Below are 24,894 nucleotides of genomic sequence, written 5' to 3'. Positions count from 1 at the left end.
GCGAAGCTAGATCTCAAAGATGCATACCTGACGGTACCAATTGCGGTGACATCCCGAGACCTACTACGCTTCCACTGGCGGCATGAGATTTGGCGATTTACCTGCCTACCCTTTGGCCTCTCCTCAGCACCGTGGTGCTTCACGAAACTGCTACGACCTGTGATGGCCTGGTTACGCAGTCGGGGAGTTCATCTAATCGTATACATAGACGACATCCTCCTCATGGCTCCGGAGCGCTCCACTCTCCTTACCCACCTACGGTTGGCCATAAACCTCCTTTCCCGCTTGGGTTTCATTATCAACTGGGAAAAGTCGTGCCTGACCCCCGCCACTCGCATGGAGTTCCTAGTAATTACTCGTGGACTCGGGGGAGGCGATGCTGAACCTGCCGATGTCCAAGATTCGTTCCATCCGCAAAGAGCTACGCAGGGCCCTCATCCAGCCCCAGCTCACCTTGCGACCGCTTGCACGGCTCATCGGCCTACTGGCCTCATCTATACAGGCAGTGTTCCTGGGTCCGCTCCACTATCGAGCGCTACAACGCCTGAAAATTGCGCACCTGAGAGCCAGGGCATCCTACGTGGACCTGGTGTCACTGGACAGCGAAACGAAGGGCGAATTGCGATGGTGGATTCTCAACCTGTCCGCGTAGAACGGCAACGCGATATTCGTCTCGCTGCCAGAGTTCACGATCGACTCAGATGCAAGCCTCCACGAATGGGGGGCCCATTGCGAGGGAGTTTCAACAGGAGGCCGTTGGTCGGAATCCGAATCCCGGCTGCATATCAACACGCTGGAGCTCCTGGCAGGCTCATTTGCCATCCGCAGCTTCGCGAGGGACCGGGCCCTGACATGCATCCGACTCCGCATGGACAACGTCTCGGCAGTGAGATATGTCAACCACCTGGGTGGTACACAGTCGGCAGTGTTGGCCAGATTGGTGAAAGACTTTTGGGAATTTTGCCTAGAACAGAACCTGATGGTCTATGCGGAATACTTACTTGGTCTGCACAACGTTCAAGCGGACTGGGGGTCACGATATCTTTCAGACACCAGCGACTGGAGATTGGACACGGATGTGTTCTCCAGTATATCGTCTCTCTGGGGTCCCTTTACCATCGACCTCTTCACTTCCCGGCTCAACACCCAACTGTCACGTCTCTTTAGCTGGAGGCCAGACCCGACGGTGGAGGCAGTAGACGCCTTCCTTCAAGACTGGAGCGGAGGCCTCCTATATGCTTTCCCCCCATTTTCCATCATCCCGCGCTCACTCCTGCAGACCCGCAGACACCGGGCCGAGTTGGTCATGGTGACCCCCTTCTGGGAGACGCAGTCGTGGTTCCCTCAAATGCTCGAGATGACGATGGACTATCCTCGACTACCGCCGTCGTTCCACGAATTGCTGCTGGACCCGATGGGACGATGTCACCCCCTCCTGTTGGAAGGCTCCCTTCCACTCCTGGCATGGTGGATCTCCGGGGACCCTGGGAGATCCAGGGAGTTTCGGACACGACTAGACGGCTGTTGGCGGAGGCATGGGCTCCCGGCACTAGACAGGCATATGGGTCAGCTTGGCTAGCTTGGGCTGGCTGGTGCCTGGCTAGGAACGTGGATCCCGTTTCGGCTCCTGCAACCATGGTCCTGTGATTTCTGACTTCCCTCTTCGAGGCAGGGAAGGCTTACAGGACTATCAACCTTTACCGGTCTGCCATCTCTTCGACTCATCAAGGCTTTGACGGATGCCCTGCGGGACAACACCCCTTAGTATGCCGACTCCTCAAGGGCTCTCGATTCTCCCGGCCACCCAGGCCTCACTACTCCACGACCTGGGATGTCTCCGTGGTGTTATCCTTCCTCTCATCCTGGCCTGCTAACTCTGCACTCTCCTTAAAACAACTATCAGCCAAGTTGGTTTGCCTGCTCTGCCTTGTCTCATGCAAGAGGGTCTCGGACGTCAGAGCTCTGGACTTTGACGCCAGATCATACACCCCGGACAGGGTAACGTTCAACATCAGTCGGCGGACAAAGACCTCTATCAAATCGCTATCCTACCCGAGTTTCCCTACCTCTCCGGCATTGTGTCCAGTGGCTTGCCTACGCGAATACGAAAATTGCACCAAACTTCACCGTACCGCTGTCTCTCCACAGCTGTTTTTATCCTTTCATCCTCCTTTCCACCCGGTCTCTAGCACCACATTGTCACGCTGGGTGAAGTGGTTATTGTCCCATGCGGGCATTGATACCGCGGTCTTTGGCACCCATTCGATCCGGGGGGGCCTCGGCCTCTTCGATGATGACTGCAGGTGCGCGTCTGGAGGACCTTATGAGGACGGCCGATTGGTCAAGGGAGTCTACTGTCGACTGGCCCCACATACATTCTGTCTCTGCAGTAGAGGACCAACTTTAAACTTGCAATATGAGCCTCCGTGTCTTGTTATAAAATTGCATGATTTTGCTATTACATGACGAAAAGTCATGATTTTATTAAAGACACGGAGGCGAGTATTGTCCCACCCATGTTATATTTTCTAATGTTATATATTTTTTTCCCACCCAGTTTGTTGAATGTTGCAACGAGTCACATCGAATGTTTTGGTACGGTAAGTGGGACCGTGTCATGATGGCGGTGTTTATGTACCTTGATTGTTAATCACTCTGGATTGTGGGACTGTATATATGTGGGATTTTTCCTCAGTTTGGCCTTGAAATTGGTTGCAAGTATCGACTTTAATCTGTGGGCTCCTGTTCCTTTATGTTTTCACAGCCTGATCCGACAAGATGGCATGCCCTACTTCAGCTTGTGAGGATTCCCCCCGCTGATAGCCTTTGGTCCTATGATTCATCCGGTCATGCTTCCCTGTTGTTGAAGTGTTATCCTCTTCAGTTCTAAGTTGTCTACTTATTGGACATTGTCGCTGTTCTTGGTTTGGACATTATTTTCTACAGTCGCATCTTCAGAAAGAGGGAAATGGAAGGGAAGTGCTGCCTATTATACTGGGACCTGAGCGGGGAGGGGCCTATGTTACTGTATGTTCATTATTTTTTTATTCTGTTTGTATTCTTTGCTGCTATTGGTGGACAGTAAAGAAAGGGATATGCAATACTCGCCTCTGTGTCTTTAATAAAATCATAACTTTTCGTCATGTAATAGCAAAATCATGCAATTGTCTACTAACAAATGAAATATCAAAATTAAAGGGACACTGTAGTGCCAGGAAAACAAACTTGTTTTCCTGGCACTATAGATTTCCCCTCTGTCAAGGCCCCCCTCCCGCGGCAATGAAGGGGTTTCAGTCACTTACCAGGGTCCAGAGCCGATGTCCCTCGATGCTGGCTCAGCTCCCACCATGCTTGCATTAGGATCTCCCCATAGGAAAGCATTATTCACCAAAAGTCAGTTACAATTCCAGAAGTCCCTCTAGCGATGGCCCAACATGAAGTTGATTTAAAGTGAACATGTTGATACAGCTTCATCTAAAGTTATAACAGCTTCTAAAGCAATGACTTTAAGAGCTCTTATGGTATTCCTTGCTCATGAAATCAACATGGATTCATTGCCAGTGCGTTGGTGTCAGAACAGCGTGACATCACATGCAAAAATCACTTGCTGAGGATATGGTTCTGTGAGAGACCTACCTATTGCAGGCTTCTCCAGCTCTCCCCTCTGACAACATTGTCATCATAGACCACTATTCTGTCATTGACAGGTGGGAATGGCACTGCACTAGTTCCTTATGTTTTGTTCATCCAGATCATGTTAGTAAGAAATTACAGGCTTCTGCTTACTTGGTGATAATTATCTAGACTAGAAGTCCTCTTATTTAAAGGAAATGGCAGGTTTCCATGGTGAATATTGGATGTATCCAGATTATAGATAATTATACCGATTAAGGTTTTCCATCCATAGCCATATTCTCAGATCTGATCTTTACATATAAGGGTGCTATGCTTGGTTGGGTTCTCCAGAATACAATAACTCAGAACTTCAAAGCCATTTTTGGCAAGCTCTGAGAGGCCTCACATCTCTACTACATTTTCAACAACCAAAATCGTCATGCAAGTACTGACAGCAGCTTCAAAGACATAAAGCTAACGTTATTCTTCCTTTTGATTACCTCTCTTCTAAAGGAGTAGGTTAAAGAGGCATAACATTTACTAAGAGCTGCTGGTGGTTTGTATTGTGTGTTCTAACAAGTCTTTACAGAGTTTTTTTTTTCTGTCAGCATTTGTTATGAAGACTGTGGAAACCAAGTTACAACTTCCACAAACAAAAACAGGAGAAGACTACTTGCTGCGTGTATGTGAGCTTGGTAGACATTGTATCAATAATCTTTGCATTCTGTTTCTGTGGGCACCTTATAATTATGGATATTACTGTTGCCATTCTAAAAGAAGTACAATGGACTATAGAAGACTATGCCATGGTAAATGTTTCAGATATCAGCTGTGGTCTGTGTGCAGGGCTTTGTACCTCAAAACATAAAACGAGGCAAAGGATTTCCAAAAGGAATATACGGGCATTGGCAACTAATTCTGGAAAACACCTAACCAAAAAGTTCTACTTTTCAATCTTACTGGATGGATATATTGTGCAGAAGGTGTTGAAAAAGATCAACAGTAATGTTAAAAGGGTGATAAAATATAGGAAAGGGGTTCATGAGGTACAAAGAGTGAATAATGGAGAGCTACTGCAATGGATAAGTGCCATGCTGCGGACTGGCCTAATTGGAATTTCCAAGACACTCACAAAATGTCCAATAGAGTCTTCTATCAAATGGTCCCACACTTCTCTACCGAATGGCCGGTTTCAGGAAATTCTTTGTCTATTTTGCAAGGCAAAAGACAAAAAATGCAACAAATTTATTTCAGGAAATAGACCAACTGCAAGCAAGACTTGCTTCAAATTTTTGTTCATATGACAGTCCGTCTGGAGTTCTGTGCGTTAAAAAATACAAAGTGGATTTGAAGGAACCTCAGACCTCCTGTGACACAAGACTTGCTTTACTGATGGATGCGTATTCTGGGTACATCTTTAATTTCTATGTTTATTCTGTATCTCACTTACTCACGCAAGCTGAATGCATACCATTCGTATATGTTTTACGACAGCTTCTTGAACCTATTGTCAACAAAAAGTATATCGTACAGATAGACATTTCAGCAGGCGTCAATGAAAGCGTTCATGACGAATTTTGCAAAAAAAGGTATACAACTAGAGTTAGTACATCTGTTTTCTAAAAAGTATCCAACAATACTAACAGCAAAGAGCAATATTTTCAAAAAGACGTGGAAACGTTGTAACCATGTGTCAACGTATCTTTTCGACTGCTCTGGGTATGTGATATTTCCACTCAGTAGAACAGAATATTCTTCATTTACGTTCTTGATAGTGTTTTGGTTACTAGTACAGCTTTCATGTATTAATTCTTTCATTATTTTTTCAAAGACAAATTACCAAATGAGCACAGAACTATCTCTGGACGAGTTTATAGAATTCCTTGCAAGAGAGTTAACTGAATCAGAGGTCAAACCTAGTTCTACATACTGGAGTGCCATCAGAACTTCTAGATTGGATCCTGAGACAGACTTTTACCGTGATACTTTGTGGTAGGTGTTTACAAAGAAATGTAGCTGCTAGCTTTTCACGACAACACGCGTAATGATCAGTTTATAAATAGCACCTTTTACCAAGCTCATACAACACAGAACTGCAATTACAATGAACCAGAAGCCTTGCAGGTTATCAACTGAGCAAACATGCAATGCTGTAAGTCTGGAAATACCACTTTTGTGTCTCTTTGGAGTTTATTCACTAAACAGTGTTAAGCAGTATTGGTGAGGGAATTTCAAAGTTTCTACCGATATGTTGGGAGTGGTAATTGTAGCGGAGGCCTGATATTCCACAGGTAAACTCCACTATAGATCCCAGTGAGGCTCAGGAACAAGTAGTAAAAACACCATGAAGCAGTAATTCCAGCAAATAAAGTAATCCAAGAATATCCCCATACAGATCCCAATGACTGGACGACACACAGCATCAGGAGCAGAACTGACTTTTAATCCACACAGTCTCCTTATAAAGCATTCTCCCATGCAAGGGAGGGATTCACATTATTAGGACAGTATCCAATAGTGTAACCGTTACCTCCCACACATCTCCTCTCCTCAGTATGACACTTAATCCCATTACACATACTGTAGTTTTCCCCCAGTTCTGAATGTACCCTAAAACAAGTAGTTACAATAATCCTGGGGGTACCCCCAGGTAGCCCTGATCTGGGTGACTAACATATACAAAAATCACCCAGATCGGTCCAGGGGTTCGGGAGTTAGGTGGAGGGTGTAATTTGTCTTCGTTTGGGAGGTAAAATGCACATTAAATACTGCCATCCACGATTAATCTTGGATTCGTTGAATCCCCTTGTTCGGTACTTTGAAACTACCGAATGGGAGACTGATTAGCCTTCCAGTTCGGGAGTTACGGAGCTATGGAGGTCTCAGCGGTGTTCGGGTAATCGAGCGTCCGATTTGAGTTCCAGACACTCGACGACCAAAAACCGCTGAGATTTTCGTGCGTAAGATGGCCGCCGCCACGTGTTCATATACCGAACAGCGGCCACCCAGATACCGCACTAAAGTACCAATTAACCTGCGGTTAGAGAAGTGTGAATGATTAATAAGGTACACACTTCTCTCTGGGGTGGTCTATTGGTTCAGTAGTTTACATTCGTATGGAGTACCGATGGAAACTACCAAACAATTATATGAATCCCACATACATTTTAACCATAGGAACAAAAATAACACACGAATTGCAATAATAGTACAGTCTTTTAGGACAGCCCTGATACCATCTGCTACACTGCTCCCCCTTGCCCACAAGCCGGCATACACAGTCTGAACCAACACGGATCGGCTTGGGGATGTCCGGGGAGGCTCACGGATCATTTTTCCAGGTCAGTTTGCCTCGACAATCCGTCAGCGTTTCCATTCTGTTTCCCCGGGCGGTACTGAATGTTAAAGTCAAATGATCCAGCGCCAAACTCCAGCGCAGCAGCCTGGCATTGTCACCAGCCACCCGGTTCATCCATACTAACGGGTTGTGATCCATGAGCAATGAAAAGGGCTGTCCATACAAATACGGCTGCAACTTCTTTAGGGCCCACACCACAGCCAGGCATTCCTTTTCGATAGCTTACTTCTCTAGGTAACAGCTTGTGACTGATGTATGCCATGGGATGTTCTCCGCCATCGGCTCCGACTTGGCTTAGTATTGCCCCCAATCCTAACATAGAAGTGTCTGTGTGAACAAGAAAACGTTTATTTGGTTTGGGAGCTGCCAAGATAGGAGTATTGCTAAGTGCACTTTTCAGATGTTGGAATGCCTGCTCACACTCCGGGGTCCAGGTTACTTGGTGGGGCAGGTTCTTCTGGGTCAGGTCAGTAAGGGGTTTTGCTATGGCGCTATAATTGCGAACAAATTTCCTATAGTATCCCACTGTCCCTAGAAATGCTAGCACCTGAGTGGTCCTAGGAGTGGGCCATTGGGCTACGGCCTCTACCTTTGCTGGTTCTGGCTTTTGCTTCCCACAGCCCACTCGATGTCCCAGGTATCGTACCTCGGCCATTCCTATACTACATTTGGTCGGTTTTAACGTCAGACCGGGCTCCCTAATCCTGTCTAGAACCGCTCCTATATGGGCCAAGTGCTCCTGCCAGGTATTGCTAAAAATGGCAATATCATCTAGGTATGCACAGGTGTAGTCCTGGAACCCATCTAGGAGTCGGTCCACCATCCTCTGAAGGGTAGCCGGAGCGTTTTTCATCCCAAACGGCATGACCTTAAAGTGGTACAGGCCGAATGGGGTGACAAAGGCTGACTTAGGGATTGCGTCCGGAGCCAAGGGAATTTGCCAATACCCCTTACACAGATCAATAGTAGTGAGGTATTGGCCTCTGGCCATCCGGTCTAGCAGTTCATCTATCCTAGGCATCGGATATGCGTCGGATATAGTCTTTTCGTTCAATCTCCGGAAGTCCACGCAGAAGTGGGTCGTACCGCCTCGCTTGGGTACGAGGACTACCGGAGAAGCCCAGGGGCTATCTGAGGGCTCAATCACCCCCAGTAGGAGCATCTCATCGATCTCCTTGCGCATATTCTCCCGTACCGCTTCAGGGATGCGGTATGGGGTCTGGTGCATGGGAAGTTGCCCTGGGGTTTCCACCCGGTGAGTAGCCAGAGGAGTGTATCCAGGCACATTAGAGAAGGTGTCTTGCTTCTCTCGCAACAGCTGCTGTACCTCGGCACGCTCCTGTGGGCTCAGCCAGTCTCCCAGTACAACCTCTCCTAAATCCTCAGACAGCCTACCGTCTCCCAGCAGATCGGGGAGAGGAAGGCTGTCAAACTCGTCGGAGTTGGGTGCACAAATCGCTGTCACCTCCTCTGAGCGTTCCTGGTAGGGCTTCAGCATGTTCACATGGAGCATGCGTCGCCCTCCAGTCCCTGTGCAGGGGCCAATTATATAAGTGCTGTCACATCTCTGTTCCACGACTTTACAAGGGCCTTACGAGGCGGCCTGTAGCTTATCATGTCGGACAGGTGTAAAAATTAAAACTTTCTGCCCCACCTGGAAGCTACGGTCCCTGGCGCCCCGATCATACCAGGTGCGTTGGTTTTCCCTTACTGTCTTAGTTAGGGCCTCCAGTCAGTCTCGGAGCGCCAACACATATGGTACAATGGGGGTACCGTCTGCGCTCCAGTCTCCCTCCCAATGTTCTCTAATGAGATCTAGGGGCCCTCTTACCCTCCTCCCAAATAACAACTCAAATGGGGAAAACCCGGTCGATTCCTGAGGCACCTCCCGGTAAGCAAAGAGGAGGTGAGGCAGGACTCGCTCCCAGTCCCTGTGGGTCTCAGCGAAGGTTTGGAGCATTTGTTTTAATGTGCTATTGAACCTTTCACAGAGCCCATTGGTCTGGGGGTTGTATGGGGCACTAATGCTGGGTGACCTCTGCGGTAAACTGAGTACCCTGATCTGAGATGATCTCCCTGGGTAACCCCATCCGGGAGAAAATCTGCATCAGGGCCTCGGCCACGGTTTCAGCGTGTATATTTGTCGGGTAGCGTAATCTACAACTGTTAAAATGTATCTCTTGCCGGAAGGGCTAGGTTTCTGAAGGGGACCTATGATGTGTACCGCTATTCGGTGGAAGGGTTCCTCAATTATAGGTAGCGGATGCAACTTCGCCTTCCGCCGGTCTCCCCTCTTTCCTACCCTCTGGCACGTATCACAGGTACTGCAATACTTCCGCACCTCCTGGCTAACTCCTGGCCAGAAGAAACTCTGGGTCAGTCGGTATCTGGTCCGACTAACCCCCAAATGCCCAGATAGCGGAATATCGTGCCGCAGCAATTTGGCTCGGTACATCTGTGGTACCACTAACTGTCTTAACACAATCGGGTCTGACCCAGCTACTTGCTTGTCTGACTCCCTGTATAACAGCTGTCCCTCCCATACAAATCTTTCCCCCTCTGCCCCAGGATGGTCAGAGGTGACTTTATCTATATATACTTGTAGGGTAGGGTCAGTTATCACCTCTGCTGCAAATTTGTTAGGGGGGGCCCAAGGGACACAGTCTAGGGAAGGTTCTCTTACCTGGACCTCCGGCAGTCTGTTGTAGTCCTGGGTGCGGGCCTGTTGCCTGGTGACCACTGGATGCGCTTCCTCAGTGGTTGTGGTTTGGGGCTCAAAAGCAGACGTGAGCTTTCCCAAATCGTTTCCCAGTACCACCTCTGCGAGTAACTGTGGCATCATCCCCACCTCCACATTGCCTGACCCCGCTCCCCAATGCAAATGGACGTTCGCAGTGTTCAGCCGGTAGACGGCTCCCCCAGCAACTCTGATTGCTATAGTCCTGTTGGTTTTGGCCTTGTCAGCGACCAAGTGGCTTTTTACCAGGGTTATGGTGGCACTTGAGTCTCAGAGCCCCTGCACTGCTTTTCCTTCCGTGTTGGCGATTATCGGCATGTGCTTGTAGTGTGTTGGCTTTGTGCAGTACCTCCCACTGTTCTATGGTAGTGACAGGAACTGCAGAGCCATAGGCGGCGGGTGTCTCCTCCTGGTAGTGATGTGCAGCTGCTCTCGGTGGTGGTGGTGGTGGTCCCGGTCGGATCCAGGAGGATCGGTCTCTGAGTTGCGGGCATTCTCTTTTGTAATGTCCCCACTTCTGGCAGTGATGACAGGGCTCTGAGCTAGGCTGGAGAAAACGTGGTTGTACAGCAGGTGGTGGTGGTGGTGGTAGCTGTCGTGATAGTACTGTGGGGTAGTTTGTCCCCCCAAAGGATTTTATTGTGGCTTTTGGGATTACCGGTTTTTGTGGCCTGCGGGCATCCAAGTAGTCGTCTGCTTTCCTAGCAGCCTCTGTGAGGGATATAGGGTTACGGTCCCTTACCCACTCCTGGACATCAGTTGCTACCCCATCATAAAACTGTTCCATTAGCAACATTTGTATGACATCCTCCATGGACCGGGCTTTGCTAGCTTGTACCCATCCAAGGGCCGCCCGCTGTAACCTACAAGCCCACTCAGCATGCGAGTCTTTCTCTGCCTTTTTCAAATCCCGGAACCGCCTTCGGTATGCCTCTGGTGTTATGGCATACCGGGCCAATATAATTTCTTTTACTCGACTGTAGTCCCGGATCTCCTCGTCTGGTACAGTCCTATAAGCTTCTGCTGCCCTCCCAGATAACCGCCCAGCCAAAATAGGTACCCAATCCTCAGTACTTATCTTATGCAAGGCACACAGTCTTTCAAAATCTTGGAGGAAGGCATCTATGTCTTCCTCTGCCTCCACATAATTTTTAAAAGCTTGGTAAGGAATTTTTGTCTTACCCACTGTGTTGTTAGTGGTTGCTGTGTTCCTTACTGCGGCCTGTGGTGGTCTTTGGCGTAATATAAACTCCTGCACTTCGGTCATAGTCCTGGAGATAATGTCAGGTGTTGTATTTTCTCCATAAAAGGCCAGCCTAAATTGTAGCTGCCTTTGAAACTCTTCCTGTTCCGACCCATCTGTTGCATTTTGCTGTTCAGGGATTGCCCTGCCCTTGGTTTGGTATTCTGCCATAACCTCTGCAATGAGGGTTGCTTTCTTTTTGTTGCTTGCTGCAATACCTCTTGCTTCCAGTAGGTCTTTTAGTGTGGCTCTTTTTAGCTTAGCATAATCCCTCTCCATCCGTATTCCATTAGTCCTTGTTCCTTTGTGAGTCTGGATCCCAGCGCTGCCAACCAATGTAGCGGAGGCCTGATATTCCACAGGTTAACTCCACTATAGATCCCAGTGAGGCTCAGGAACAAGTAGTAAAAACACCATGAAGCAGTAATTCCAGCAAATAACGTAATCCAAGAATATCCCCATACAGATCCCAATGACTGGACGACACACAGCATCAGGAGCAGAACTGACTTTTAATCCACACAGTCTCCTTATAAAGCATTCTCCCGTGCAAGGGAGGGATTCACATTAATTAGAACAGTATCCAATAGTATAACCGTTACCTCACACACATCTCCTCCCCTCAGTATGACACTTAATCCCATTACACATACTGTAGTTTTCCCCCAGTTCTGAATGTACCCTAAAACAAGTAGTTACAATAATCCTGGGGGTACCCCCAGGTAGCCCTGATCTGGGTGACTAACATATACAAAAATCACCCAGATCGGTCCAGGGGTTCGGGAGTTAGGTGGAGGGTGTAATTTGACCGACCGCACACGAGGTGGTATCCGAAAAGAGTTCCATAGGTTTTGGCCCTGCGGTCGGTCTTCGTTCGGGAGGTAAAATACACATTAAATACTGCCATCCACGATTAATCTTGGATTCGTATGAATCCCCTTGTTCGGTACTTTGAAACTACCGAACGGGAGACTGATTAGCCTTCCCATTCGGGAGTTACGGAGCTATGGAGGTCTCAGCGGTGTTCGGGTAATCGAGCGTCCGATTTGAGTTCCAGACACTCGACGACCAAACACCGCTGAGATTTTCGTGCATAAAATGGCCGCCGCCACGTGTTCGTATACCGAACAGCGGCCACCCAGATACCGCACTAAAGTACCAATTAACCTGTGGTTAGAGAAGTGTGAACGATTAATAAGGTACACACTTCTCTCTGGGGTGGTCTATTGGTTCGGTAGTTTACATTCGTATGGAGTACGGATGGAAACTACCGAACAATTATACGAATCCCACATACATTTTAACCATAGGAACAAAAATAACACACGAATTGCAATAATAGTACAGTCTTTTAGGACAGCCCTGATACCATCTGCTACAGTAATATAGCTAAATTCAACCTTTTTTTTTCCCGTTGAAATATGTCAGCCTGAATTTTGTAATCCTCTTGTCAAATCACTCAGAGTCATGGATTAATGAATAAATCCTTTTATTTTGCAACGCTTTTTTGAGCAGGTTATTACAGGGAACATTTTTGTTGCTTTAAGTTCGGTTCGTGTAAAATATTTTTTAGAAATATTTAAAGAAGATTTATATAGGTTTAAAATATATGTATCTATTTATACGCCACTTAAAAGGGAACTGCCACATATCTGGGAATTACACCACTGCCTTAAACACTGACTAACATTGAATAACTATAATTCGTCTGCAACTTTTATAATGTGATGCTTTGTTTCTTTTTTAAATTTATCTTTAAAGGATACTCTAAGCAGGGCCAGTGAGAGAATATGTTGTGCCCTAGGCAAGTCCATGCCACCACCCCCACACGCAAAACAAAAGCTGATACCTTTGTGTGTCTTTTTCTTCCCCCTGCCCCTTTGTGCATTTCTTTCTCCCCAAACCACTTTGTGAGTCTCTTTTCTCCTTCCCCAGTCTGTCTGTATTTCTCCCCCCTCCTCCATCACTTTTGTGGGTCTCCTTCTCCCCCAGACCCTCTGTGTGTCACTTTCCCCCAGCCCCTCGGTGTGTCTTTTTTTTCCCCCAGCCTCTTTTTTGTGCCTCCCACCCAGCCACTTTGTGTTTCTCTTTTCCCCCCAAGTTTTAAATTAAACACACTGTGCAATAAAGGAAGTTTTTAAAATTGGGTATTTTATTCAGGAAGTGTGTAGAGAAACTCTGTGAGTCACAGTCAGAGTAGATGTGGTTAGAGCTGCAAAGAAAGTGGCCCTGTTACTTCTAGGGTAGTATTGTAAAAACACTTAAAAATCTATTTCATTTTTCACGGTTGCACTCACAGATTTCTTGTAAATTAAAGCTGGTCAGTAAAGTGTACATTTCGGGTATTCAGCGTAGTTGGAATAATCAAAAATTTTAACAATTAAAGTGTAACACTGTAAGCTAAATTATCAAAACTTGCTTTAATATGTTACACTCACAAGATACAAATGGATAAAAAGCCCATCAATCAAGTCCTGTAGTTCCCAATCTTGGTCCTCGTGGTTAGATTCCCAAACAAAAAATAATAATAATCAAGTAATCATGAAATTCAAAATAGCCCTACGTGTTTCGTCTTTAAGCTAAGACTTCATCAGTGATAGTAAAAGGGCATCCAGTTATTTCATTAGTATAGTTACAAATGTTTACATATATCCTTTATATAAATCTTTATTACAGGTGACGGACAAGACTTAATTTACAAGAAATCTGTGAGTGCGACCTTGAAAATTGGGGATTTTTAAGTGTTTTTTTTACAATACTACCCTATGAGTTGTCTCTTAATATTTTGTATTTTAGGTATAACTTTGTTTTGTTTATATCCTAAACGTGGAAGGATAAATACCTCGTCACTTTGGTTGTCATTATACTGCACCTTGGGTGGTTTAAATTTTTTTTAGTGTCTCTGTTACTTCCCCTCCCCTTCAAAATGTCACTGAAATTCCACCTCAGTCAAAAGATATACCAAGACAAAGTAGGGACTACTTTGCCTTAGTATTTTTCCTACACTTGACAAATAGGCAGAGTTGCCCTTGTCAAGTTTTGTCATTTCCCGCAGCTGTCACTAGTGACGGCTATAGAGAAAAATGCTCTGTGTATGGAGGTTCCCTAAGTCTTGCAGGATCCTCCATTGACCTCATTGGTAAAACAATGGCATGGGCTCCTGGCATATAAAGCGCCTGGCGCTGAAGAGGACCGGCAGGATGATAATGGTATTGGCCATGATGGATAGGTGCAGGTAAGTAAAACTCACCATCCCCTGCACCTTGCAGCCACTGGACACCCAGCGGAACAGTCACCATTGGGTATTTTCAGCAATTTCCATTGAGCTGCCATTTGGGCAGCAGGGCCAGCTAACCCTGTGGTAGTGGAGGCAGCTATTGGGCTTTCTATTCAGGATCCATCATTGGCTCATAGAACCAGGGGATGGGTTACAGTGCCCACAGGAGAGAGATGCAAGAACTTGGAAGTAACAGAGACAGCAGCTGCAGCTCCTGGCCCCTGCCAAATATAAATGTATAATATTATCTTTTTCTCTTCCCTAATAGCCTCAGTGACTGCCTGAGGACTGAGTACTCTTCTCAAGAGGGAATGCTATTGGATCTACAAATTCAATACACCGGCCCCTAACGGATTAAATGAAGGGTTTACATTTACGCCATTACGCCATTGAAAAATAAGAATAAAAATGAGTTTCACAGTGGAAAATATTTAACATCATTAGTAATGCAAAATTACTTGAACTGTATATATATATATATATATATATATATATATATATATATATATCAATTTGTGTAAATACTTTCGTTATTTGTGTGTTAAAATTTGGTTTTCAATGTCCCTCGGCCCCTCAACTATATAAGTGTACAAGTGGTGTCACATGATTTAAACATTAATACTCAAGGAAATAATGATAAGGAATTAATGGATCTTTTATACTTTCCCATATATATATATATATATATATATATATATATATATATATATATAATAAGTGATGAAGGGAGCACTCAGGAAGACCCTAAGGGGTCGAAACGTCGATCGGACAATGTGTACCCTGTTTGGAGAATAAAATACCGATTTTTTTATTTATCAAGACCTGTGAGTGCATCTCTTATTCATCCATATGTATATTACAACGTGGGATAGCACCTAGGCATCTTAACTATTTGTTTTGGAAAGGGTGAGTGCCAAGGTACATACTTTTTTATAAAACACGAAAACAGAAATGAAAAGGGTGCGCCTAACTTACATAAAAATAATATTATGCATAAATAAAATAATAATAAAATAATAGTCCAAAGTCCTACAATAAGTCCGAAGTGGTAAGTTCCACAAAGTATGGAGGATGCTTGAGAATGATGTCAGTCTTTACGCCTATGCACTTGTAGTTCGGTGATGATATGTGAAGATAAAAGCAGGAAAACAAAAATCCCAATGGTACAGTATGTCAGCAAGGTGAAAGGGGATAAAATAGTGATAATGAAAATTACTCACAATTTTCAGAGCTAAAATACAGCTCTGATATTATATGCGTGAAGTGGAATGATCCCCACTCAAGGATATATAGGGTGACGCTGGTCAGCAAGTAGTGCAGGTGAAAAGTCCAGCGATGATCCGGCTCGGCCGATAATAAGAGAAAATAAAATATAGTGCTCTCTGTATGGCAGATAAAAATGCTAGAAGAAAATAAAAATATACTCACAGTATATAGAGCAGGCTGAACTGCTCGGTGTAAGCGTATGGGTGGTATAATCCCCACCTATGGATTCTTTGCGCTATTGCGTGGGTTTATAAATTATAAGTAAGGTCAGGTTAAAAAAGGTAAAAAAAAAAAAAAAAAAAAAAAGGATATTTAAAGGAATATGGCAAACAAGATATTTTGGTGCCAAAAATTCCTTTATTACAAATATAAAATATAAAATATAAAATGTATAATATCTAGACGCGTTTCGCCTAAAGAGGCTTCTTCAAGTAGATAATATAAAACATAACCTGACATACATGAACTTATATAGGGTACAATAGTATTAGTAAAATTTGAATATCCCGCCAAAATGGCGTCATTACCATAATTAGCATAAAACATAAAATATAGTAAAAGTGTTTTTTAAACACAATAGGATAAAATATTATAAGAGGCCAATCTTATGGGACCAGAAAGAACAGGAAAAGAGGCTTTAATCCTGTAAAAAATTATATATTAAGAACGAATTCGGAAATTAGCATAAAAAAATAAAAATGACTTTTACAGGTATAAAAGTGAAGCTATAACCCAAACTAACTGAGTGGTAATATTGGTTTATAAAAACGAAGCTTGTAGCTTGATAAATTAAAGAAAGAAAACGGGTCATGTGACGCGCGACTAGAATACTTCCGCGTCACGTGACTGATGTTTAGATAAATTAGCATACTCCCTGGAGGGGATAATGGGGATATAAACAGGGAGGGGGGATAAAACTTAGGCACAGTGAGGGAAATTATAATTGTCAACAAATTTGATTAAGGTTAACATCATATATGTATATCTTGGGGAAGGTTAACTAAACTGTGAAATACAAAGTTTATAAAAACATAATAAAGATAATAAAATTAATAAAAATATATATGAAATGTAGTTAGTACATACTCATATAAGTAATATTTGTGTAGATAAACAATGATTGGAATGAGGAGCAGAAAGTAGTAGAAAAGTTATTGTTGCTGTGTAATAAAAAAGTTATTGTTACTGTGTAATAAAACATTTTATTGCTACCATCATTAATATCATAAAGGATTAGAGGGGCATTTTTTATTTTTATAAAAAGTTAAAAAGGTCAAAGTCTATATTGAGACCTTTTGGAGTAAGGGTTTTTAGGTTATAGACCCACTCCATTTCTTTTTTTCCCAGAATCTTTTTGATGTCACCTCCTCTCCATGGGACATTACATATATCTATACCAATGCATTTTAAAAGTTTTGGATTTTTATCGTGTTTCAGAAAGTGCTTAGATACCGAATGGTTATCATAGCCTTTTGCAATGTTGCGACAATGTTCGGCCAGTCTTGTTTTTAGATCTCTAGTGGTCATACCTACATATTGTAAGCCACATGGGCATTCTAATAGATAAATGAAGTTTTTTGTATTGCAGTGAATAAAGTGTTTTATCTGATAGTTTTTTTGTGTAATTGATGATTTAAAATAAGTAGTTTTAGACTTAATAATGTCACTGGTGCGTTTACATACTATGCACTTGTTGCATTTAAAAAAACCACTAGGTTTAGGTAAAAAAAGTAAGAAGGTTAGGAGGGGGTTTATCGTATTTTTGTTTGGTATAATTAGTTGTGAGGATGGACTTAAAGCTGGGTGCCCCTCTGAATATGACATGTGGATTATCTGGGATAACGCCAGCTAGAGTTTCATCCTGTTTTAATATATGCCAATGTTTCTTAATAATCTTCTTCATAACATTGCTTTTGTTATTGAAGTCGAAAATAATTGGCAAAGATGGTGCATCTTTAGTGTCTTTTTTATTTTTGTATTCAAGAAGTTCTGATCTGTTTTTATCTTTAATATTCTTTAGAGTAAGGTCTAAATTTTGTTTGGGGTAATTTTTCTCAGAAAATTTGTCTAACAGCGTCTGAGATTGGGCTTCAAAGTCTTGGGTAAGGGAGCAGTTCCTCCGAAGACGGAGGAACTGGCTTTTTGGTATGCCTTGGAGCCAGGGTTTATGATGGCAGCTAGTAACATCAATAACATTATTAGTGCATACTTTCTTAAAAAAAGTTTTGGTGTTAATTGCATCATCTTTAATAAAAATTTCTAAATCTAAAAAATGAATGGAAGAGTTACTGTATTCCCAAGTTAAAATAATACTTCTGTCATTTTTGTTTAGATGCTGTAAAAACTGGTTCAAGGAATCCTCCGTCCCTTCCCAAATAAAAAACAGATCATCTATATATCTAAAATATGTGACCAAGTTTGCCCGCCAGTCATGCCCTCCTAGAATGGCAGTGGATTCCCAATCTGCCATAAAGAGATTGGCATAACTAGGGGCAAACCTGGTCCCCATAGCCGTACCCTGTTTCTGTAAGTAAAAAGAATCTAAAAACCAAAAATAGTTGTTTTTTAAAATAATATTAATACCTTGTATAATAAAATCAATTTGGTGGTCTGGAATATTATTTTCAGTTCTTAAAATGTTCTCAACTGCATAGCAACCTTTATCGTGAGGGATGATTGTGTATAAATATCAGTGGCGGATCCAGAGCCTGATCTCGGGAGGGGCACTTGTAGATTATTTAAATAAATAATGCAGACACAATAACCACTACAGCTCAGTGTAGTGGTTATAGTGCCAATAATGCCAAGACCCCCTCCCAGAGTAAGTAGTCAAACTGTTTAAGAACTGTTTGACAACTTACCTGAGGTCCTCTGGGAAATGGGGCTGTAGTAGGGCAGAGGAGCAGTGGTATGTGTGAGTGGTGCAATGTGTGAGTGGTGCAGTGTGTGTGTGTGTGGGGGACAGTGTATTAGCAGTGTGTGTGTGAAGGTTGCAGTGTGTACGTGAGGGCGGCAGTATATGTCAGGGGTGCAGTGTGTGTGTGTGACAATGTATGTGTGTGGGGGCAGTGTGTTTATGGGGGGCAGTGTGTGTATGGGGGGCAGTGTGTTTATGGGGGGCAGGGGCAATGTGTGTGTGTGTGTATGGGGGGCAGGGGCAATGTGTGTGTATATGGGGGGCAGGGGCAATGTGTGTGTATATGGGGGGCAGGGGCAATGTGTATATATGGGGGGCAGGGGCAATGTGTGTGTGTATGGGAGGCAGGGGCAATGTGTGTGTGTATGGGGGGCAGGGGCAATGTGTGTGTGTATGGGGGGCAGGGGCAATGTGTGTGTATGGGGGGCAGGGGCAATGTGTGTATATGGGGGGCAGGGGCAATGTGTGTATATGGGGGGCAGGGGCAATGTGTGTGTGTGTATGGGGGGCAGGGGCAATGTGTGTGTGTGTGTATGGGGGGCAGGGGCAATGTGGGTGTGTGTGTGTATGGGGCAGGGGCAATGTGTGTGTGTGTGTGTGTGTATGGGGGGCAGGGGCAATGTGTGTGTGTGTGTGTATGGGGGGCAGGGGCTGTGTGTGTGTGTATGGGGGGCAGGGGCAATGTGTGTGTGTGTGTATGGGGGACAGGGGCTGTGTGTGTGTGTATGGGGGACAGGGGCAATGTGTGTGTGTGTGTGTGTGTGTGTGTGTGTATGGGGGGCAGGGGCAATGTGTGTGTGTGTGTATGGGGGGCAGGGGCAATGTGGGTGTGTGTGTGTATGGGGCAGGGGCAATGTGTGTGTGTGTGTGTATGGGGGGCAGGGGCAATGTGGGTGTGTGTGTGTGTATGGGGCAGGGGCAATGTGTGTGTGTGTGTGTATGGGGGGCAGGGGCAATGTGTGTGTGTGTGTGTATGGGGGGCAGGGGCAATGTGTGTGTGTGTGTATGGGGGGCAGGGGCAATGTGTGTGTGTGTGTGTGTATGGGGGGCAGGGGCAATGTGTGTGTGTGTGTGTATGGGGGGCAGGGGCAATGTGTGTGTAGAAGAAGGATGGGGGGGGGGGCTTTTTTTTTAATGTGTGTGTTTTTTTTTTTTTTTACATTTAATTAAAAATTAATATATACTTTATGTCCCCCCTCCCTTCTTACCTTTACTGGGAGGAGGGGGGACATCTTTCGTTCCCTAGTGGTCCAGTGGGGTTCATTGGTGGTCCCAGTGGTAGGAGTGAACTCTAGCCCGCGCTCCAGGGCTAGAGTTCACTCTCGCGAGATTTGGAGCGTTGCCGTGGTAACCGCGGCAACGCTCCAAATCTCGCGAGAGGAGGACCCGGAGGAGCTGCTGGTAACAGCTCCCGGGTCCTCTCTCCCTCCCCTTCCGGTCGGCTGTCAGTAATGTGCCTGCGGACCGGGGAGGGAGATCACTGATCTCCCTCCCCGGTTTGCAGGCACAATGCAGGGCTGGCACTTGGGCAATGTCAGCCCTGCATTAGCCGGCAGGGGAGAATCTCGGGGGGGGCAATTGCCCCGTTGCCCCCCCCTGGATCCGCCACTGATAAATATATATAGATGTGTGTGTTTGCTCACACATACATGCATATATTCTGCAGTTTATCTTGTCCTGCATGCTAAGGCTAGTTGCTCCCTGCCCTGCTCATCACTGGTTTGTTAACTTAAATGTTATTTAACATTCTGCTTATCTCTAAAGACTTTCTCTGTTATTTTTGCTCTCCCCCCCCCCTTATTTTATTGATACCCACCCAAATGTCTTGCTTGACCAATCCTCACCTCTTCTGTGCATCTCCATTCCATAGATTTTATTGCAGTCCTGTTTTGACCCTATCATCCCTGTCTTCCACAGTCAGAGTTTTAAAAGACCACTTCTAACAAACCTGAACAGTGCTCAGGGTCCCACCCACCCCTCCCCAACACCACCCCACCCCATGTTTCTTACTACATTTATAGATGGAATCCCTCACACAACTTTAGATAACTCTAAATAGCAGCTGCAAACACTACCAGTAATGAGCACAATCCACCTTCTTAACCCCTAACACTCAGTCGTCCTCCTTACTTCGGCTCATTCTCCTTTCCTCTAATTACCTACCCATCAGAGCAATGCTCTATACTCTCCTCCTCTCCTTCTCTCTTATCTCCCTCAGAATCAAAATATCTCATTCCACCCACCTCCCTCAACACACTCATATTTACATCAATCCCTCTTTGCTACACTCCCCCCTTCTCTCATCTCAAGCCCTGCACTCATTTCTCTATTCTCTCTCTCCTGCTCTAACCCAGTCTCACCCTAGTCGCCGCCCATATAAAACCCATTCACACCTCCTGTCACTATCTCTCCTCCTACTTCTGGCAGCTGGTGATGTCTCTCCCAACCCAGGGCCCCACACCTCATCTGCTCACACCAAAATAAATAGAAACCATGCAAACCTCCTCCAAATACCCTGCAGTTTATCCAACTCTACCAAAATTCAGTGTGCACTCTGGAACGCTCGCTCCATTTGTACTAACATCAAATCTACAGCTATACATGACCTCATCATCTCTAACTCGCTCACAATATTGGCACTCACTGAGACCTGGCTGTCCCCATCCGATACCGCTACTCCTGCTTCTTTATGTTTCGGTGGTCTACAGTTCTCCCATACTCCTAGACTCGACTGTAAAGGAGGTGGTGTAGGCATCCTTCTCTCCCCTCAATGCACCTTTCAACCTATCCTCCCTGCCCCTGCCCTATCCTTTACTTCCTTTGAAGTTCACACTGTACGCCTTTTTAAGCCCACTCCTTTAAGAATTGCCATCATCTATCGCCCCCCCGGTCACCCTAAACTATTTATTGAACACTTTTCCTCCTGGTTACCCCATTTTCTTTCCTCTAGCACTCCCTCTCTCATACTTGGGGACTTCAATATCCCTATCAACAAGCTCAACTGCCCTGATGCCTCCCGTCTGCTCTCTGTAACCTCCTCCTTTGGACTCACACAGATTTCCTCCTCCGCAACTCACACTGCAGGAAACACTCTTGACCTCATCTTCACCAATCTCTGTACCACCTCTGATCTCTCCACTGATCCATTTCCTTTGTCTGACCACCATCTGCTAACATTTAACATCTGCATACCTCATACCAAAATTTCAACACCATCAACTCTCCAACCTCGCAGAAACCTCAACTCCCTCGATCTCCAGCACTTCTCCACCACACTCCAAACACTCCTTTTACCCATCTCAAATCTCAACTGCCCTAACTCTGCAACCTCACTCTACAACTCCACTCTCTCCTCTCAACTTGACATCATGGCACCTCCTACAGTTAAACGCAGCAAGCGCCCCCAACTACAACCCTGGCACACTAAGCTGACCCGTTACCTCCAAAAATGTTCCAGAACTGCTGAACGCTGCTGGAGAAAGTCTCACTCTGCATCTGACTTTGTCCACTATAAATTTATGCTGCGCTCCTACAGCATGGCTCTTTCCTCTGCAAAAGTAAACTACTTCAAAACCCTCATAAGCACACTGTCCCATCAACCCAAACACCTGTTTCACACTTTTGATGCTCTTCTTCGCCCTGTGACTACCCCTCCTTCCACCACCTTGTCCGCCACAAACTTTGCATCTCATTTCACTGAGAAGATCTCTACAATCAGGAAAGAGATCTCTAATCTCTCTCCTTCCCCTATCATTATATCACCCAACCCCACTCCCCCTGCCATCCTATGCACATTTGCACCTGCTACAGCACAAGAGGTTTCTGCACTGCTCCTGTCCTCCCGCCCCACCACCTGCTCTCTCGATCCTATTCCCTCGCATCTCATCCGCACTTTGTCTCCCTCTCTTGCTCTTCCTCTCGCTAGCATTTTCAATCTCTCCCTTTCCTCTGGCACATTTCCCTCACCCTTCAAACATGCAACCGTAACCCCGATTCTGAAAAAGCCCAACCTTGATCCCAACTCCCCATCCAACTACCGCCCTATCTCGCTACTCCCATTTGCCTCCAAGATCCTCGAGAGAGTTGTGTACGCCAGATTGACAGACTTTCTCGAATCCAACTCTCTGCTTGACCCCCTTCAGTCTGGATTCCGCGCTGGTCACTCTGTCGAAACTGCTGTGACCAAAGTATCCAACGACTTAATTGCCGCTAAATCTCACGGCCAATACTCTATCCTAATCCTCCTTGATCTTTCTGCCGCATTTGACACTGTTGATCATCAACAGCTTCTTCACATTCTTCGTAACTTTGGTCTACGGGATACTGCTCTCTCCTGGTGCTCCTCCTACCTCTCCCAGCGCTCTTTCAGTGTTTCTTTCTCTGGTTCCGCCTCTACTCACCAACCCCTCTCTGTCGGCGTCCCCCAAGGATCTGTCCTCGGCCCCCTACTGTTCTCTATCTATACTGCCTCCCTTGGTAAACTCATCAGCTCCTTTGGTTTCCAATATCATTTATATGCAGATGACACGCAAATCTACCTGTCCTCCCCTGATCTCTCTCCGCCCACCTTGACTCGTGTTTCTGACTGCCTCTCTGCTATTTCCAACTGGATGGCTGCTCACTTCCTTAAACTCAACCTGTCCAAAACAGAACTTCTAGTTTTTCCTCCCTCAAGTGCTGCTACTCCTGTTGTCTCCATCCAAGTCAACGGCGCTACTATCACCTCTACCTCGCAGGCTCGCTGCCTAGGGGTTCTTTTCGACTCTGACCTCTCTTTTACTCCCCATGTCCAATCGATAGTCAAATCCTGTCGCTTCCAACTCAAGAACATAGCGCGCATCCGCCCATACCTAACGCCGGACGCGGCTAAGATATTGGTTCATGCTGTTGTTCTCTCTCGCCTCGACTACTGCAATCCCCTTCTGACCGGTCTTACATGTTCCCAGCTTGCACCGCTGCAATCTGTAATGAACGCGGCTGCGAGGCTTATTTTCCTGTCCGGTCGCACCTCCCACGCCTCCACGCTCTGTCAGTCCCTGCATTGGCTTCCAGTTAGATATAGGGCCCAATTCAAAATTCTGGCACTTGCTTACAAATCCCTACATAATGCTGCTCCAACATACCTATCCTCCCTCATACACAAGTATGTCCTGTCGAGACCCCTGCGCTCATCCCAAGACCTACGCCTATCCTCTGCCCGGATCCCCACTTCTGACGCTCGCCTTCAAGACTTCTCTAGGGCTGCACCTATTCTGTGGAACTCACTTCCCTCCTCAATCAGACTTTCACCCAGCCTCCACTCCTTCAAAAAATCTTTGAAAACTCACTTCTTCGTTAAAGCATATCAATTAAACTGTCAGCAGGCTTCTCATCCCCCACCCCTTGACTCCTTCCCTGCAACTGTCAAAAATGACCTACCAAGCACTCAATAAACCCTTCTCTAACAAACTATTTAATTCCCCTACTTTAACCCGTTTGTGTCACTATACCCCACTCCCTCTAGCATGTAAGCTCATTGAGCAGGGCCCTCAACCCCCTCTGTTCCTGTACGTCCAGTGGTCTGATCTCAATTATGTGTCTGTTAGTCCACCCATTGTACAGCGCTACGGAATTTGTTGGCGCTATATAAATAATAAAATAATAATAATAATAATAATAAAGATTGGACATCGCATGTAACTAAAAAGTAAGTGTTTTTCCAAGTAAAATTATTTAAAAAGCGAAGGAGAGTCATGGAGTCTTTTAAGTACGACTCCATACGTTTAACTGAAGGTTGTAAAAGGATGTCCAGATATTCAGATAAGTTAGATAAAATAGAATTAATCCCTGACACGATAGGCCTGCCTGGAGGGTTTGTCACATTTTTGTGAATTTTTGGTAAAAAATAAATTACGGGGATTTTGGGATGGGATACGTTTAAAAATTCATATTCTTATTTACTTAAAATATTAGAGTCACGGCCATTGGTTAAAAAGGAGTTTAAGACTTGTTGGATTTTTGGGGTGGGGTCTTGTGTAAGTTTTTCATAAACATTTGTATCTTTAAGTTGTCTCATAGCCTCTTCTATATACATGTCTTTAGTTAATATTACTATACCTCCCCCCTTGTCAGCCGGTTTGATAACAATGTTATCATCTTTTTGCAATTGTTGTAGTGCTTCTCGTTCTAATTTTGTAAGGTTGTCCTGATCATATTTTTTCTTACTGCAATACAAAAAACGTCATTTATCTATTAGAATGCCCATGTGGCTTACAATATGTAGGTATGACCACTAGAGATCTAAAAACAAGACTGGCCGAACATTGTCGCAACATTGCAAAAGGCTATGATAACCATTCGGTATCTAAGCACTGATAGTAGCGCCGTTGACTTGGATGGAGACAACAGGAGTAGCAGCACTTGAGGGAGGAAAAACTAGAAGTTCTGTTTTGGACATGCGATGTCCAATCTTTATACACAATCATCCCTCACGATAAAGGTT

General features: G+C 45.1%; 1 protein-coding gene across 1 annotated transcript in view; it reads left to right on the top strand.

The window, feature by feature from the left end:
• The first annotated feature begins 5,305 nt into the window (after positions 1-5,305).
• USP50 (ubiquitin specific peptidase 50) overlaps positions 5,306-24,894 on the top strand; it is a 102,945-nt gene continuing 83,356 nt past the window's right edge. Inside the window, exons 1-2 of the mRNA XM_063445674.1 lie at positions 5,306-5,334; positions 5,447-5,607. Of these exons, the coding sequence (XP_063301744.1) occupies positions 5,459-5,607 (149 nt within the window). The 5' untranslated portion in view covers positions 5,306-5,334; positions 5,447-5,458. The remainder of the gene's footprint in view (positions 5,335-5,446; positions 5,608-24,894) is intronic.

This window comes from Pelobates fuscus, chromosome 3, assembly GCF_036172605.1.
Source record: "Pelobates fuscus isolate aPelFus1 chromosome 3, aPelFus1.pri, whole genome shotgun sequence".
Taxonomy (NCBI): Eukaryota; Metazoa; Chordata; class Amphibia; order Anura; family Pelobatidae; genus Pelobates; species Pelobates fuscus.
This window is presented reverse-complemented; position numbering and strand designations above follow the sequence as displayed.